The sequence below is a fragment of the Chironomus tepperi genome, unplaced genomic scaffold, assembly GCF_022539635.2.
Source record: "Chironomus tepperi strain 1889 unplaced genomic scaffold, CSIRO-AGI_Ctep_v1 contig_337, whole genome shotgun sequence".
Classification (NCBI taxonomy): Eukaryota; Metazoa; Arthropoda; class Insecta; order Diptera; family Chironomidae; genus Chironomus; species Chironomus tepperi.
Window position 1 is genome coordinate 64,740 of NW_027226459.1, and position 16,273 is coordinate 81,012.

The following is a 16,273-nucleotide window of genomic DNA, read 5'->3' on the forward strand; positions in this document are numbered from 1 at the left end:
AAAAGTTCATGAAACACCGAAAATGGATGACGAGAAATGAGTAATGGAATTACCTTGGAAAGCTGATTTTTGTTGATTTTTTTGCCAATTTTAAGTCATAATTATTGATTTGATTCAGGGTTTTCTGGGTAAGATCAAGATTGTGATATCTCGGGAAGTCCTTTCCTTGTAGACTATGTTAAAGCCTAGGCAAAGCTCAGAAGTACCGAGAAGCGTTAGGTTTGAAACCTTTCGCGGCTAATGATTGTGCAACGAGTGAGGATACACCAGACCACTGCACTCAGTAGTACTCCATTGTCCTTATATTGCGATCAGAACCACTTCCTTGAAGACGCTATCGTCAGCTTATTGTATTTAGCCTACAAAGAGACAATACAAGCTGCGTTACCGCAGCATATGATTCGAAAAAGGATACATGAAAAAGTATCTCCTACCAAGTCTCGAACTAATGACCACTGGGTCGGTATCACAATAATCAGCTACCGAAGTACGAAACCATTTCGCCACCAAGCCACCTCGACTCACTAATTAGCATCAAAATATACCTTATTTAACGGCAACTGACTTCTTCAGAACTTCATTTTCAAATAAATTAATTTCGGTAAAAGAATAATAAGATGCCTAATTTCTGACAGGAGCAACCATGTCTGTCATGTTTTACTTGCTTTTTCTACTCCGTCCGTTTTATTTCAAGCAATAATTGGGTCTAAATCCTTGACGAAGGTCTTTATGAATAATTCTCATGAGCGTGGCGACACTGCCACATTTTTATTATATTTCTTCCTTTTATAATCATCTGCAAGAATGGTCACAAATTTTTTATAATATCCGCATGGAATGATGGGTTATGAAGAAGAATCAGACAGCCAAGCAGGTAAAAATGTTTATCGAAAAAAAATCTCATGAATAATTTAAAATGTAAAGACGGTCAAGGACAGCAAACTATCATATAAAAGTCATGTCAAATAAAGATTAAGGAACATTCAGTGCTTTACAAATTCGTAAAAGTGATTTTGTTGGACACCTCGGTTCTTTCTTCTTCTCCCTTTTCATTTCAACTTTTTGATGTGTTTTTAATCTTTTGAAAGAATTTTTTTTATTTTTTTCATCGGTCTGTTCTATTTCACTGTGCATTTTCTTATAATCGCATTGCGGCTTTTGTCGAGCTCTTTGCATTTGAAACAAATTTTTTTATATTGCAAACATGATTTTGTGAGAAAGGTGTGATGGCATTGGGTCGATTTGGGATGAATATGTAGTATGAATTGTGAGGAAGCACTAAGGATAAAACGAATACCTAAAGAACCCTTAACGGTCTTCGATAGAGACAGTGTTGCTATTGGTTTTGGAAATTGGAAGACGGAAGTCAGTGATAGAATCTGCTCTAGGTGCCATCTGAGAGAAGCCACGAATCAAAATTGATCTGTATTGACAGCGAAGTTAGTCAGTGAGGAAGTAGGACTGTCCAACAGTGGCGTAATGATTAGAGCATCGGTCAACAGTCCCTAACCTGGTTCGATCCTAGGGAAATTCTAGTCGGATTCGGGATTGTTTGACAAAATCATAATATCTTATAACTGCGTGCTCGATCTGCACAAAAGAAGTAGACTCTAAAAAGGAGCTTTAAAGCAGGTTCCAGTAACTTGTTAGTTTATCTTCAATATGCAGAACGTCCTAGCTGTTTTGGGCTCTATGATAATTATTAACGTTAAGGGTATTGAAAAGTGTAATTAAACGGTCCACAACGATGCTCCTGAAGAGTCACAACATATAAAACTGCACCAGCATGCTCTTCTCTAAACATGCATTCCATGAGCCTTCCTAACTCTAATTTTTTCTCACAATTCTTTTTGATGAAAACATTTCAGTTTAAAAATTCATTTCACGAATAAAAAAAACAGCAAAATAAAATGAAAAAAATTGAAAGAGCGACTGCTAAAAGTGATTTGGTTAAGGCATGATTTTAATGGAGTTTTATTTTTGTATTAACATCAAATTCTAACCATAACCGGGCCTTTTGTGGATTTCTGTTCCTTTTCATACATTAAATGCATTTTTAGTTGTGCCTTTATGCCTTCTTTTTCATTCAATAAAAATTCTTCTTTCATTCAATGTGAAAATAAAGAAAGATTTTTTTGTTTATTATTATAACTTTATATTATATATTTTTTGAGGTATATTTTTTATGACTTACAACATCATAATCATCTCTCTTCCTTATGGCAAGTAAAAAGAAACATTTTGTGGCGTGCAATGAATCTTTATGATGATGAAGATTCTCAATTTCTTTTACTTTTGTTCATAAATTCATGCATAACAAGAATTGAATATTAAGTGAAAATATGAGCAAATTTAAATTGAATTTGATTTAATTGAGGGGAATTTTTTTTTTGAGAAAGCCAACGTGAATTGAGTATTTTTTTGTTGTGGCTTTAAATTTGGCAATGTAATAAATTTGTGTGCTGTAAAAAATATTATCTTGAACATAACCTTGTGATTTTGCACGTAATTTAGGTTAACTGTTGTACTAGGAAATTGATAATTTATGAGATTTATGTGCACGGGTTTCTGGTCGGATTAATAAGTTGAAAAATGGCTTTTGTTGAGGTTTGGAATATTTTAAGTGATAAAAAAGTATTTAAAAATAAGTTGCAAGTTGCATAGAATTTTAAGCAAACGACAAGTGGAATTGAATAATTCAATTGACTATAATGAGTATTAGGTCAGCAAATCTTGGAAAAAAACCTTTTAAGTATTTAAATCAGTCAGATCCAGAACTGTGATAGCGTTTCATGACTAATGATTATTTAATAAAAAGAATGTGACAGGGGGAATTTATTTGGTGGGTATGAGGGTCAAAAGCTCTACTACCCTCAAAAAAATGTCTCTGGAGTAGGTCACCCTGCCCACAGCTTACTCATAGTTTACATTGATGTTAAAACCATTCGTTTGATGTCATTGCTGTCTCTGAGCCGTTTTTGCACCACCTAATGAACCAAAATTAAACAAATCAAGAAACAGCAGTCAAATTGAAAACCTCAAGTTGTTCTAAACCAGAATTCGAAGTCAACTTGGATTTATTAAGGAAAAGTGGACTAGGAGTTATATAAAATTCGAGTCAACTACAAGCTCTGCTTTAAATTATGTTAGAAATGAGTTTATCCGAACAACATAAATCTGTTAATTGATCAAACACCCGATCCTAGATAGACGTGACTATGACTTTATGTCGTATTACGTTTAATATGAAATACCAGATTCTCGTCGACCTGGTGTCAGATTTTAAATAGATTAATCGACTTGAGCTATTCGTGTTAGTAAATTTCTAATTACTACATCTATTTTTGTTTGTTGATTATTTATTCCTAAGTAAGTACCACACCCCAATAATCATCAATATCCATTTCTAAACTCAATGTACATTACAAATAAACAATTAATTATTACTGCAAATAATACTGATGCACGTGTGTACTGATAATTATAAGATAAACAGAAACTTTATTGATTTTTCCTGTTCCTAAAAAAATCATTTCATTCATCAGTCAGAATTTTTACGATTGAAAAGCTAATCGAATGCTTCCTAAAATCAATAAAATTTAATGACTTTTCAGTAAAATTAAAATTAATTTTCATCATAAAGATTCGCAATTGAAAGGCTTTTATTTTTCTCAATTGAGTGAAGTCTCTCACGATTTATCTTATAATTTCGCAAAAAAAAAAAACGAAATAATGTTTATAGCTCTGTTTCATTTGATGTGCACAATTAACCCTTTAAACATCTTAAAATGTCGATTTACATTTCAATTTTTTTTTTTCGAATCAAGTGTGGAAAAATTCTCTTCCATGCCGCTTTTGTGCTATTAAAAGAAGCGGAAATCACTCTGAGAAATGTCTATCAACGGCAACGAATTTTATGGTAGAAATGTAAATTTAATTTTCATGTCGATTTCACTCACATACGACATGCGTTTTATACTTGGAACTAGCTAGGAAGTAAAAATGGGAGAAAAGTGAAAATTTCAATTCACAAAATTTCGTATTTTGAGATCTGCAAAATTGAGTGAAATGATTTGGATCGGATATTGAATCAAAATAAATAATCAATTTTTTGCAAATGATTAAGTAAGTTGGGAAGGCTGATGTATTGATGATGTTCATTAACATCAAGCGCTTTGATCATGGTTTGATTTGTATTTGATTAATTGCATAGTTAGCGGATTAAATCTAATCCTAAATATTATGTTATCTTTAATGAGGTATCATGTTGTATTCGAAATATTTTGGTTGTGCCTTCCATGTTAAACAGGGGACTTGGCCAAAAAATTTTGTTAGCGGGAGGGAATTTTGGATGGGTCATATACTAGTACAAAGACTTATGGATTTGATGTCATTATCTGGATAAATGGATAAATTCAAGAAATTTAGATATTTTGGGATAATTAAAACCAAAGATGTTCCTAAAAAATTTTGAGGAGTACCTTAATTTGAGCTCGAAACTAAAAAGAGTTCTTTGAAGTATCAAAAATCTCGTAGACATCCCTTAAGAACCTGTAAACTTAAAAACAATTCATGACGCACTAAATAAAGCCAATAAAATTCATCAAATTGGATTTCAAACTATATTTATCTCGAAAAGTTCAGCTTTAATCTTAGATCGACTATGAAAATAGTTTTCATTTACTTTTATGCATGTCTAATAACTTACAATTTGAAGGAAGCTCTTCAAAACCTAATAGACACAAAATCAAACACTCAATTTTAGTTCAAAGAAAAATCCAAACAGCATCAATTCTCCTATTGAGAAAATTCACATAAAATAACTCTGTGGATAGGAATTAATGAAAACTAATTTTTCATCATCACATAAAAGAATTTACAATTTACTCGCACAGAAAATGCCAAACGACGTGCGGATAGACGAGTCTTTGAAAATTTTCACAAAATTACTTCCCATGGTTTATTTTAAATTACAACAATTTATTAAAATTCCGGAAGTTTTGTTGAAAAATCCTTGCGGTAAATGTGGAACGTTAAACCATAGCCATAAGGAACTGAAAATTACTCGTTTGTAAAACAGCAGTAACTATTTATTTAATATATAATTAAAGGAAACCTCATTGAACAATAAACAAATTGCTTGTCTTGTTTGAATTTTCACGCCCAAATGACGATGATTATTCATATAATGCGGTTTACTTACAGCACTTTTCAGCATGTCCAATGAAAACAATTCATTACTTTGTTTGTATGTCAATAGATGTAATTGTTTATACAATGCACATTATGTCAATGTCCCGACTTGATGATGAGAAACCATTAATCATGTCATGGTGATGTGATCAAAATAGAATGAAATATTGAAATTATATCACGCATTTACACTTGATCACGTAAAATTGAATTAGAAAATCATGTTTGGTGTTTTTTGATGTCTAAATTTATTTGTTTTGTTGGGATATGTGTTTTGGGCTTGTGAGACTTGTGTAGTGATTGAAAATTATTAAATATTTTTATTTCTAGTAAAGTTAAATACACTGCATTGAATCTTTACTTCAGAAAATATGCAAGATACCGTTGAAGCAAATCTTATTTGTGGTCACTACACCGCGTACTTTGTGATTCGTTGCCTCCTTAGTTAGCGTCTGAAGCTGGCTTTATCGGTGGAAATCGCGGGGTTCGCTCCTTCCTTAATAACTCTATCTGGCTACGCATCATTCACCGTGGATAATTCGGTTGCATCAACAGTCTTTAATAACTGCTATATTCCATAAAAAATTCCCCAATCAACCAAATTATGTCAATCTAAAATTAGCTTTGTCAATTTGTGCAAATGATATAATATTTATATCTTTACTGCATCCATTGATAAAGGGTTTATACACAGATTGATAAGCGAATCTAAAAAAAATTGATAAGATTTCGACAAAGCTAGAATATCCACTAAAAAATCCGCTCATATTTTGTGCCGTCTCATTCACTGCTGATAACATATCAGTAATTCTCTCAGAACAAGTGATGCTCAACCTTTTTGACTCTCAAATGTCAATTTTAGAAAAAGTTGATTAGATTAGATTAGATTTTATTGAACATTGAAGACATTAATTAGGTCTTCAAACTAGTGTATTTGGGATCAAACTAGTGTAAATGAGAAACAAAGGTGAGACAAATAACGGTCAACATAAATTTAAAGTTGTTTCAATTCAGCAATTCAGCAGCCATTAAAACTTTGAATCTAAAAATTGTGAAGTGACAAAAAAGTTTAATTAATTGAAATTGTCAGTAAATCGAGTGCATAAGACATTAGACAGCAGGAACAACCAATCAGTTACGATTTTAGGATATCCTTCTGCTGGAGAATTGGTCCTCCATCAATAATATATACACATTTTCAAGTAAGTTCTTTCAATTCAGAAATTAATAAAGATAATAATAATAATAATAATAAGTACAAATTTTTAAACTAATTAAATAAACAAAAACAGAACGTTTTTGACACTTTACAGTTAAAATTGTGGATCATACAAAAAAGATTGAGCACCTCTGCATCCAGCAAGAATAAATTATATTTTACTCAGTCATTGTTACTCAGTTTATACAAGTTTATTGATTTGTGAACATCATGGGATTTTTTACGACACTTGTAATCATTTTATTTATTATATTTTTCTTAAATCGCTACTATTTGAGCTATTGGAGACGACGTCGATTTCCACAAAATGATAATCCAAACTTTTTAATTGGTGATATTAAGAAAATGTTCACTGGAAAGTCAACAATTTACGATATACTTTACGATACTTACATGGCAAAGAGAGGATCAAAGGTTTTTGGAATTTATCTTTCTTATCGTCCAGTCTTAGTTGTTAATGATCCAGTGTTAATCCAAGATGTTCTCATAAAAGATTTCAACACATTCCATGATCGAGGTCTTCCTGTAAATGAGGAAAAAGACCTTCTTAGTGGTCATTTGTTTACACTGGCCGGTCAGAAATGGAGAGACTTGAGAGTCAAGTTAGGTCCTGTATTTTCATCTGGCAAGTTGAAGGGCATGTACCCGACTATTCAAAACAATACAAAAGCTTTAGAAAAATATTTAACGGAAAATGTGAAAAGTGGAAATTCCGTTTTTGAGTTTCGTGATTTACTTGCCCGACTTACAATTGATATAATATCGTCCGTAGCTTTTGGTGTTGACGGTCATTGCATTACTGACAAAAACAGTGCATTTAGAGATTTTGCTAGTAAAATATTTGAAAAAAGTTTAAGAATGTTTGTCGTTGGATTTTTGATGATCTTTTGTCCAAATATATTCAGTAAATTGAAATTTAGATCAGTTCCATTATCAAATGAAATTTTCGTCACTGGAATGGTCAAAGATACTGTTGAATATCGTGAAAAGAATAATATACAGCGCAAAGATCTTATGCAACTTTTGATTCAATTGAAAAATAATGGATATGTATCAGTGGACAGAGATGAAAAAGTTGAAGATCAACAAAAAATTAAGAACTTCACGATGAATGATATTGCAGCTCAATGCTACATATTCTTTATTGGAGGTGAGTTACATAGCTTTAGAGTCGGAAGGGACATGGCGTAGAAATGGCTGAGAATCTGAGAATAGGCTGACATATCCTAGCAGGCAATGAGCAAGCTCTAGAGCACTTATTCTTCTCAAATATACTAGTTGAGCATGTCCACGAGGGTTATTCTTAGCTAACTCAGCTTTTCAGAGCACTCTCTTTGCATGTCAGGACTAATTCTGGTCTGTGGTTGGATTCTGGCATGATGCCAAATTTTAACAAACCTGAGACCGTATATTAGTCCTACGCCATGTGCTTTCCAGGATAGTCTAGTCATAGAGCACGTTGTCGACTCCAATTCAATATGGAGTCAAGTAGACACTTGCATACAAAATCCGAGTCGAATTCAAGCTTTTAACTGTTTATTCACATATCTACATAACATAATCTTTAAGGTTTCGACACATCAAGCTCCACCATGACTTTCTGCCTTTATGAATTTTGTAAGAATCCAGAAATTCAGGCCAAAGTTCACAAGGAAATTGATGAAATTTTGGAGAACTCAGAAGATGGAAACTTTACTTATGACATGATGAATGACATGAAGTACCTTGAATGCGTTGTTAATGAATCTTTGAGGAAATATCCAATTGCTCCACTTTTGTTGCGTGAGTCTAACAAAGACTATACGTTTGCTGGCACTAATTTGACTGTCGAAAAAGGCACAATGATACTCATTCCTGTTCTTGCTCTCCATCGAGATCCAAATATCTATGAAAATCCAATGGAATTTATTCCTGAAAGATTCTTAGATTCACCAACCGGAAGTGGAAACACAAATGGATCCTTCTATTTGCCATTTGGAGATGGACCAAGGTATAGATTTGATTTTGCATTCTTAAATTGAGGTATTTTATTGAAGTCAATACTTTACAGACGCTGCATCGGAGAAAGAATGGGAAAAATACAAACTAAATTAGGCTTGGCAACAATTATGGCCAAATTTCGTGTTGAGTTTACTGACGAGCCTATTGATGATATTAAGTTTGACAAAACAAATCACTTCATGTTGGCAACTGATATGCCATTCAATTTGAAGCTTACACCAAGGTTTTAAGTATAAATATGATAATATGTTGTTGATAGTTTGCTATTATTTATTAACTGCGTGTCAAAAGCCCGATCGGCATGAATTATTCATGGCAGTCCAGTAATTGACTTGGTGTCCAAGTCGACAGTTAACATTAAAATTGTCACTTGGATGTCATGTGTCCGTAATATGGCTGCGATGAAAAGCTGGTGCCGATCAGGAAGAGGTCGTTCACTTATTACGTTTGTGGTGGCGGTATTCATCCAAGATTTTAAGTTTATTATATAAATTCCTTTGAGCAGCACAGTTCCTTAATTTCATTTAAGTGTTAATTTACGACTTACCGACTTCTTTTGTTTAAAATAAAAAAGTTCGTTATCCAAAAAGTTACAGAAAAAAAAACTTTAAAATTCTCTCACTTTCCATTTTTTCTTCCTCATTTCTTTTATTCAATTTAATAACATTTCTCTTAAAAACTTCATCCTCAAAGAAACCATCGTCTTACAATTTGAAGCTCTTAAGCAACAAGATGGAAAGCTTCTTAGTAAAAAAAAGCACCACCATAAAACTTAATTTATTACATCACCCACAACAAGTTTCCTTCTTCATTTCAATGCAATAAGTATTTTTTTTTGTGTCGTGCAGATGGAGAAGTTCAGTATAGAAACATAAGTTTCTTGAGACATAAAATGAAGGAATAAACCTCAAGGGGTGCATGGGAGGATGTCAGTTAAGTAAAAAAGTCATTACAACTTTTCCCACAGCTTCATGTTCATGCGACACAAAAACTTAAAGTCATCTCGACATTTTTTTTATATCCCTTGAATTTCAATCTTGAAGTCGTCTTGGTGCTTGTAATGATGATGATGACTTTAGTGACGAGGCAGACAAGTTTATTTCTTCCTTTAAATTTTGGAATTTTTTGTGAGATTTTTGCTACTTTTTGAAATGTGAGACGAGTGGTCCTTATGGAGGATTTGTCAGACTGATGAAATAGACTTCAGAGCTTCAATCGGCTTCAGACATGTTTTTGATTGATGTTGTTTGTCATTGTTTCTAAGAATTTCGTCATTTAGAACCAAGGCATTGACACTTCATCCGCTTTCATCCGGACCATACAATCTTACCGCCTTGTCTAGAACTAGGGGCTACGTTCTCGGAATTCAATATATTTGATCCTGGTAGAAATCCTGATAATACATAAAATTCTATAATGATAAAACATTACATATAATTTGATCTCGGGATTAAAAATCCTATCAAAGACAGTGTTACTCTATAAACTATATTCTATGACGTACTACGCAATTTAAGATGTTCCGCAAAAAGGTTGATGACACTAACCATACAAAATTCTGTATTTTTGGTCAAATATGTCATCATTTTAATTGGCAAGCGGTAGCCAGCAATAGAGCCTGCTTTAGGAGCCGACTGAGGGAGGAGTTGATGGATCAAACTTGATCTGTACAGCCAACGAAGTAAGTAAGTAAGTAAGTAAGTCATTATTAATAAGGCAAAGATTCTAGAAAGGCTTTTGTTGGGTTTTTCTAACAAACAATGAGCTTAGTCACATGATATCCCATGATAAAATATCTCGGTCATGGGTTGGTCACTGGCTTTAAAGTTTGTTAAATCATAAACCATGTGCTAAAGCTTTGATGTATGATCTGATCCCTTCTTGACTTATTTCATTACTATGTCTACCTTAGAATAAAACTAGAATATAATATCCCATTGAAACTTCACAAAAGTTGATCGTAAGTTGACGTATTCATAACATTAGCTGGAACACTGCAAAATGAGCTATTTTCTTCAAAAAACTATCCCAACAAACTTTCCAGTCAACAACCATTATTCAAACTTTCACAACATTTAGAAAAACACCCTCCAAGGACATAATGCAGTCAAGAAGCTGCACAGACTCTATTCAAATTAATTTCACAAGGATTATTTAGTTTCTTCATACCTAATTTAATGCAACTTGCTATCAACTTTCATAAGAAAAAGTTTTATTTTTAATTCCGCAAATATTTATCAAACACACATAAAACTTGACTGATGTCCTCATTGAAACATAAATTATCAGACATCTTGCATGTGTATGTGACTGACATAGCATGGAGATTATAAAGTTTTTTCTTCATCAGGAAAGTTTTATTTATGTGCGATAGTTGAAAAACTTTAAGCTGTGATGCTGAGTTTATGTTTTTTGGACGAAGAAATTTGAAAAGTTTGTGCTTGAAACTTTTCTGTAATCTTGAAATTGATTATGTCTTACATAAATTATGGTCTTTAATTTTAGTTTGGAAAAAAAGTTGTTGGATTGTTTTGGTAAATTAATGGATAAAAATGGGGAAAAATGCTAGACATGCTTTTTTTGGGATGAATATTTATATGCAATTTGGATAATCATTTGGATTCAATGAATTGGGATTTGTTTGTCATTCAAGTTTTTGCTTATCACTTCTCAATTCTTAGTCTAACTTATTTATTGACTCTTGAATACATGATCAAACCTTAAATTGAAATTCACAGTTTTGGTTAGTTTTGTTGTCATCTTCAAGTCTAAACTTTCAAAGCATGCGTGACGTTATAAATGAACGATTTATTGAATAGTTCCTCAACTTTAGACAGATAATTTTGTCACTAAATTTATTTGGACATAGAATTTGAATTGACATCGACTTTGATTGAGTTTCGTAATTGAGTAAAGGCGTCCTAATGCTCTAACGCTATGTAAGGTATAGAAATGATGAAACTTTGTGTATACAGAATCTATATTATCCTGGAGGCAGAATCCGTTGCAGAGTCAGATCAAAAACCCTTTATTGTTACTTTAACACTTTATAGGGACAATGTTATAGTAAGTAAACTCAGACTAGCTTCTAGCTTACTTTTAACAGTTGGCTATTATAGTAGGTCAGATAATTTATTTGCTAGTTTACCATCGATTGTGAACATATTTATCATAGTTTCCTCTTTCTCTTTCCGTCTCATACAAAATTACTTCTGGTCTGTATGGTTTCTCATTAACAATCCTTATTTGTGGTTTATTCTTAACATTATGCTTTACTTTCACTGAATTCTGAACTCTTTTTCCTTTGTCATTTTTCAGTCTCTTGATCAATTTTCTACAATAACTCGTTATTCCAAGAATTAATTCAAATAAAGTAAGAAGTGAAAATCCTAAAAATAAACCAGCAAGTCCTCCAATGTCTGAGATGAAATTTTGAAGTCTGTACGTTATGTAATTAGTAGTTTCGATGATTTCAGAGTCAATGAATATTATTGACACCATTGAATGAATATATCCATCCCTGCAAATTAGATTATGTAGGTACATGTTAAGCAGGAAATGACTTTAAATTAATTAACTTACTCGGTATGATCGGAATATTTCAATTCTCGTGAATGTTCATTGACAATGTCATATTTAATTTGCGTGCACGAAGGTAAGCAGTAACAAGGAAAATCAATTACACCTTTTTTAATTTTTCGATCCTTATAGTAGCTGTTTGGCCAGCTTTTTGATATTTCTTTGTAACATTTCAGACTATTTACATCGCATAGCTTGTCATCCTTAGTCCTTAACAACGACAACTTGACACATCCGCATTTTATTAAAGTAAAGTTTCTCATGCACTCAAAGTCGCATTTAGTTTTGGAATAAGACTTGAAAAACTTCAATTTCCTTTCGTCCTCAAAGTAGCAGCCACGCTTTTCAGGTGAAAAGTCCTTAAGTGATTGATCATTGTTTTTTAAAGTTGCGGATACTTGGATGAATTTATAGGAATTCAGCTCAGCTATAGTAAATTGATTTAAATGTGATGGTAAATCTACAGGAAGATGCACGAACAATAGATACGAAAAAGAATGATATTCACAATTGTTCGGTCTGTCGGTTTCGTTAAGCTTTAATTTAAATCCGAGACTTTGCAGTTTTGCTGCTCTTAATGGCTGAACATCGTAGATTTCTTCCAAATATCCATTATCGATAGAGAATGTCAAGTCTTCAGGATCTTCATCGTCATCGTGAAATTCTTGTTCTGTTGACTTCGTCCATGACTTTGTGATTTTCTTACGTTTGTATATGTCAAATTCAGATGCTAAGCTTCCATCAAACATTGAATTATATCCAATCATGTTGAATGTATAGCAATATCCGTATTCAGTCATTGATCTAATGAAGAGATTTTCGCATTTAAATTTATGCTCATACAGAGAACATTCAGCAAATGCTTCATTTATATCTGGAGAATGGGCACTTAATGTATTAAGGATATCCTCATTGTAACTTTTATTTTTGTGTATCTCCTGTAAATGATTAAAGTCTGAATGGCAGAAGTGAGCAGCTCTGGCCAATATTGTCTCATCTTCAGGACTTAAACTTTTATTTTGCATGACATCTTCCCGAATAGCTGATAAGTTTGAATATTCCATTTTAATTTTCAGTGGTGAGCAAATTGTTATGGCTGGAAATGGAATGTCAAAACTTGGAATGTGCTTTTCATTGACCAAAATTTCAGGTTTGATTGCTAGTTTCTCGTAACATCCTTGAACATAGAAACACAGGACGAAAAATGATGCACAAAGGACAAGAATCCATGAAATTTTAATAACTTTTGGAGTTTCGTGTTTTGTAATCGTTTTGATGTTGTACTTCCCAAACATAATTATCTCACTTTTATGGTTGTTTTTATTGACAATTTTAATAAAGCACAACTATTTTACTCAGAGTTTTGCGTAGTTCTGCATAAAAATTTTATTTTTCATTGCATGTTAAATAACCCTTAACAATATAATGACAACCTTCATAGATACTTGACAGTAATGAAGTTTCTATGTTAGCAATAATTAGCATATAATAAGGAATCATTATATATTTTTAGTATTTCAGATTTAAGGTCGTTCATAAATGATGTGTAACTTTTTTAGATGCTGTGTATGATGCAAATTCTAATGATTGCACTGTGAACTGGAATTGCAAAACAATCGAATGAGAATTCAATTACTTCAGTATAAAGGATTAGTACGAGTTTAGATGACGACCAGATGGCGGCCAAGTGGTATCGAAGCGGAAATTTTTATGACAGTGAATTGGATGCATGAACGATCTGTGCAGATCGAGTAACAAAGAGCATGATTATTGCAATAAGTAAATTCAAAATAATACGCATAATCAAGCATGACTTTGGCTCCAGCCTGGAGGATTTGATGAAATCCGGCCTCAGGCTAGAGTTAAGTCAGTTGAGTGTCGTATTTTGACCATTTTTAAGTTGTGGTGCACACTCTTAAGCTTTCCGGGTTAGGACACGGTCTTGATTGTTAGGGGTTTGCTGAATTCTTTAATATCCAAGAACTAGACAATGAGAATAGTTGTACACTAGTTAAGGAACAAATGAAAATTAAATTCTGAAACATAAAGAGGGAATTAGGGATGCCAAAGTCACTTAATGAATCTCTTAAATTAATTTATTCTGATACTTCAAAAGGATTTCTTACAAAAATTAATCTTCTTTCATCTTCTCTTAAATTTCTCTGCACCATTGGAATGACTGAAATATTTTGTTGTGCCTTTGCCTTAATTGGCTTCTCCTCAAAATGTTTTGATGACTTCATGTTTGAAATTTCTATAATGACGTCATCCATCTTATGAAATCGACTGTTTTTCAGCATACTTTTCTCTTTAGCATCCACTTTATTCTTCACTGTCTTTCTTTTAATAAACATGAAAAACTTAATCGTCAGTTCAAAAAGTGACAACAGTGAAAATCCTAGAAACAATCCAGCAAGTCCACCAACATCAGCAATGAAATTTTGAATACCATATGTGACGTAATTTGTAGTTCTGATGATTTGTGAGTCAATGAAAAGCATTCGAAGTCCTGAATACATGTGAGTTTTTGTGCTGGAATTTTAGGAATATATTCTGTTATTGGCGGAAGGCACACGACACAGAAATGGCTGAAAATACGATTCAATGAAATTAGGCTTCAGACCAGAGCTAAGTCAGCATGCAGCCGGATTTTCAGCCATTTTTACGTCATGTGCTGTCAGTATGAGTCACAAAAGTCAAAATACCTTACCTTGCACCACGAATGTCACGAGCATGCTCACTAATAATGTTATACTTAATCTGCGTACACGGTGGCAAACAACTGCAAGGTAAGTTCAATAAATTCTCAACTTTCCTAACCCTATTGTCCTTATAATAGCTGGTCGGCCAGTTTTTGGATATTTCTGAGTAGCATTTGACATCCTCAACCTGACAAACTTTCTCATCTTCAGTTCTAGGCATTGAATGCTTTACACATCCACATTTGAGTAATGTAAAGTTTGTCATGCATTCATATTCGCAGTTGTTTTTAGTGTAAGCCTTAAAAAACCTTAATTGCTTCTCGTTCTTAAGAAAACAGCCTCGTTTTGCTGGCGCGAAGCTCTTCAAAGATGCACCAATATTTTTAACATTTGCATTAATCCTCGTAAGCTTCATGTTTTCTATTTCTGTCACTGTATAACTGTGCATCATTGATGGAATCTCATTTGGTAAATGGAAGAGAACTCGATACAAATCAAATGGTCCGGTACAGATGTTTGAGGCATCAGATCTGTTGACTTTCATTCGAACAAGTAAATACTGTAATTTTGTGGATCTTAAAGGCTGGACAGGATCGCCTGCTGGATAGCCATCTTCAAGTGTCCATGTTGGAGATTCGTCCGGATCTTCATAGTCATCATGGAACTCAATTTCAGCATCATGTGACCAATTTTTAACAATCTTCTTCCTTTTGTAAACCTCAAAGTCGGTGCTTATGTCGTCATTGAATAGCGAGTTATATCCCATCAAATTGAATGTGAAGCAGTAACCGAAGTCTGTGTAGGTCCTAATGAATATACTTTCACAGCCATTAAACTCATTGACTTCACAAAATGCAAACGTATCGGATATTGATGGAGCTGCTTTGTCCATATTTTCCATGACTTTTTCGTCGAAATTCTTATTTTTCAAGACATTAAGTTGAAGATTTACAATTGCTTGCTTGTCGTTGTTTGCACACGTGTGGATTGAAGAAGGTATGAATTTCTTATCCTCATCCTTAATTGTTCTGTTGCTTAATAGATCATTATGCAGTTTTGATACATTTAAAAATTCAGATTTTATATAAACTGGTGGACAAATTGTAATGGCTGGGAATGGAATTGTGTAGCTGTGAATATATTCTTCGTTGACTAGAATTTCTGGTGATATTTTTAATTTTGAGTAGCAGACTTTGATGTAGAATCCTAGTCCAAATATAGATGAACTTAGGACTATGATCCACAAAATTTTGATGATTTTTGAGCCTTCTTTTGTGGTGAGAACTTTGATTCCAGAGTGTTCTAGCATTTCTGTGGTAATTGTATCATATTGGTTATCCTGTGTAAATGCTTAGTCATGTCAAAAATCTGATTCTTCTGTCCAACTTTGCATAATTTTAAAAAGCTTGCAAAGTTTCATATGGTTCAAAACAGACCTTAAACTAGACTAACCATGAGTTTGCAATGTTTATAATCCATTACGAAATTAATGAAAAATGTGCATGATAGCAATAGATTTGAGTCAAGAGCTTTACAAATCATGTCATTTTTCACTTATTTAAATTAGAAAAATAATTCA

General features: G+C 32.9%; 3 protein-coding genes across 3 annotated transcripts; 1 reads left to right on the forward strand and 2 right to left on the reverse strand.

Annotated features, from left to right (window-relative positions):
• Window positions 1–6,607: 6,607 nt before the first annotated feature.
• Window positions 6,608–9,018, forward strand: LOC139093589 (cytochrome P450 6a2-like). Its single transcript, XM_070644348.1, has 3 exons — window positions 6,608–7,562; window positions 7,982–8,402; window positions 8,463–9,018. Exons 1-3 carry the CDS (start codon window positions 6,623–6,625, stop codon window positions 8,641–8,643), a joined length of 1,542 nt encoding a protein of 513 aa, XP_070500449.1. The 5' UTR covers window positions 6,608–6,622; the 3' UTR covers window positions 8,644–9,018.
• Window positions 9,019–11,557: 2,539 nt separating this feature from the next.
• LOC139093745 (sodium channel protein Nach-like) lies at window positions 11,558–13,287 on the reverse strand. Its single transcript, XM_070644573.1, has 2 exons — window positions 11,996–13,287; window positions 11,558–11,933 (listed from the first exon to the last, which is right to left on the reverse strand). Exons 1-2 carry the CDS (start codon window positions 13,285–13,287, stop codon window positions 11,558–11,560), a joined length of 1,668 nt encoding a protein of 555 aa, XP_070500674.1.
• An 801-nt stretch (window positions 13,288–14,088) lies between these two features.
• Window positions 14,089–16,003, reverse strand: LOC139093746 (pickpocket protein 28-like). The gene is made up of 2 exons (XM_070644574.1): window positions 14,703–16,003; window positions 14,089–14,524 (listed from the first exon to the last, which is right to left on the reverse strand). Exons 1-2 carry the CDS (start codon window positions 16,001–16,003, stop codon window positions 14,089–14,091), a joined length of 1,737 nt encoding a protein of 578 aa, XP_070500675.1.
• Window positions 16,004–16,273: the final 270 nt, after the last annotated feature.

Coding starts and splice junctions, on each gene's coding strand:
- LOC139093745 (XM_070644573.1), bottom strand. CDS start 13,287: ATGTTTGGGAAGTACAACATCAAAACGATTACAAAACACGAAACTCCA. Junction 11,934..11,995: donor AAATATTCCGATCATACCGA/GTAAGTTAATTA, acceptor TCTAATTTGCAG/GGATGGATATATTCATTCAA.
- LOC139093746 (XM_070644574.1), bottom strand. CDS start 16,003: ATGCTAGAACACTCTGGAATCAAAGTTCTCACCACAAAAGAAGGCTCA. Junction 14,525..14,702: donor CGTGACATTCGTGGTGCAAG/GTAAGGTATTTT, acceptor CTAAAATTCCAG/CACAAAAACTCACATGTATT.
- LOC139093589 (XM_070644348.1), top strand. CDS start 6,623: ATGGGATTTTTTACGACACTTGTAATCATTTTATTTATTATATTTTTC. Junction 7,563..7,981: donor CTACATATTCTTTATTGGAG/GTGAGTTACATA, acceptor ATAATCTTTAAG/GTTTCGACACATCAAGCTCC. Junction 8,403..8,462: donor CCATTTGGAGATGGACCAAG/GTATAGATTTGA, acceptor AATACTTTACAG/ACGCTGCATCGGAGAAAGAA.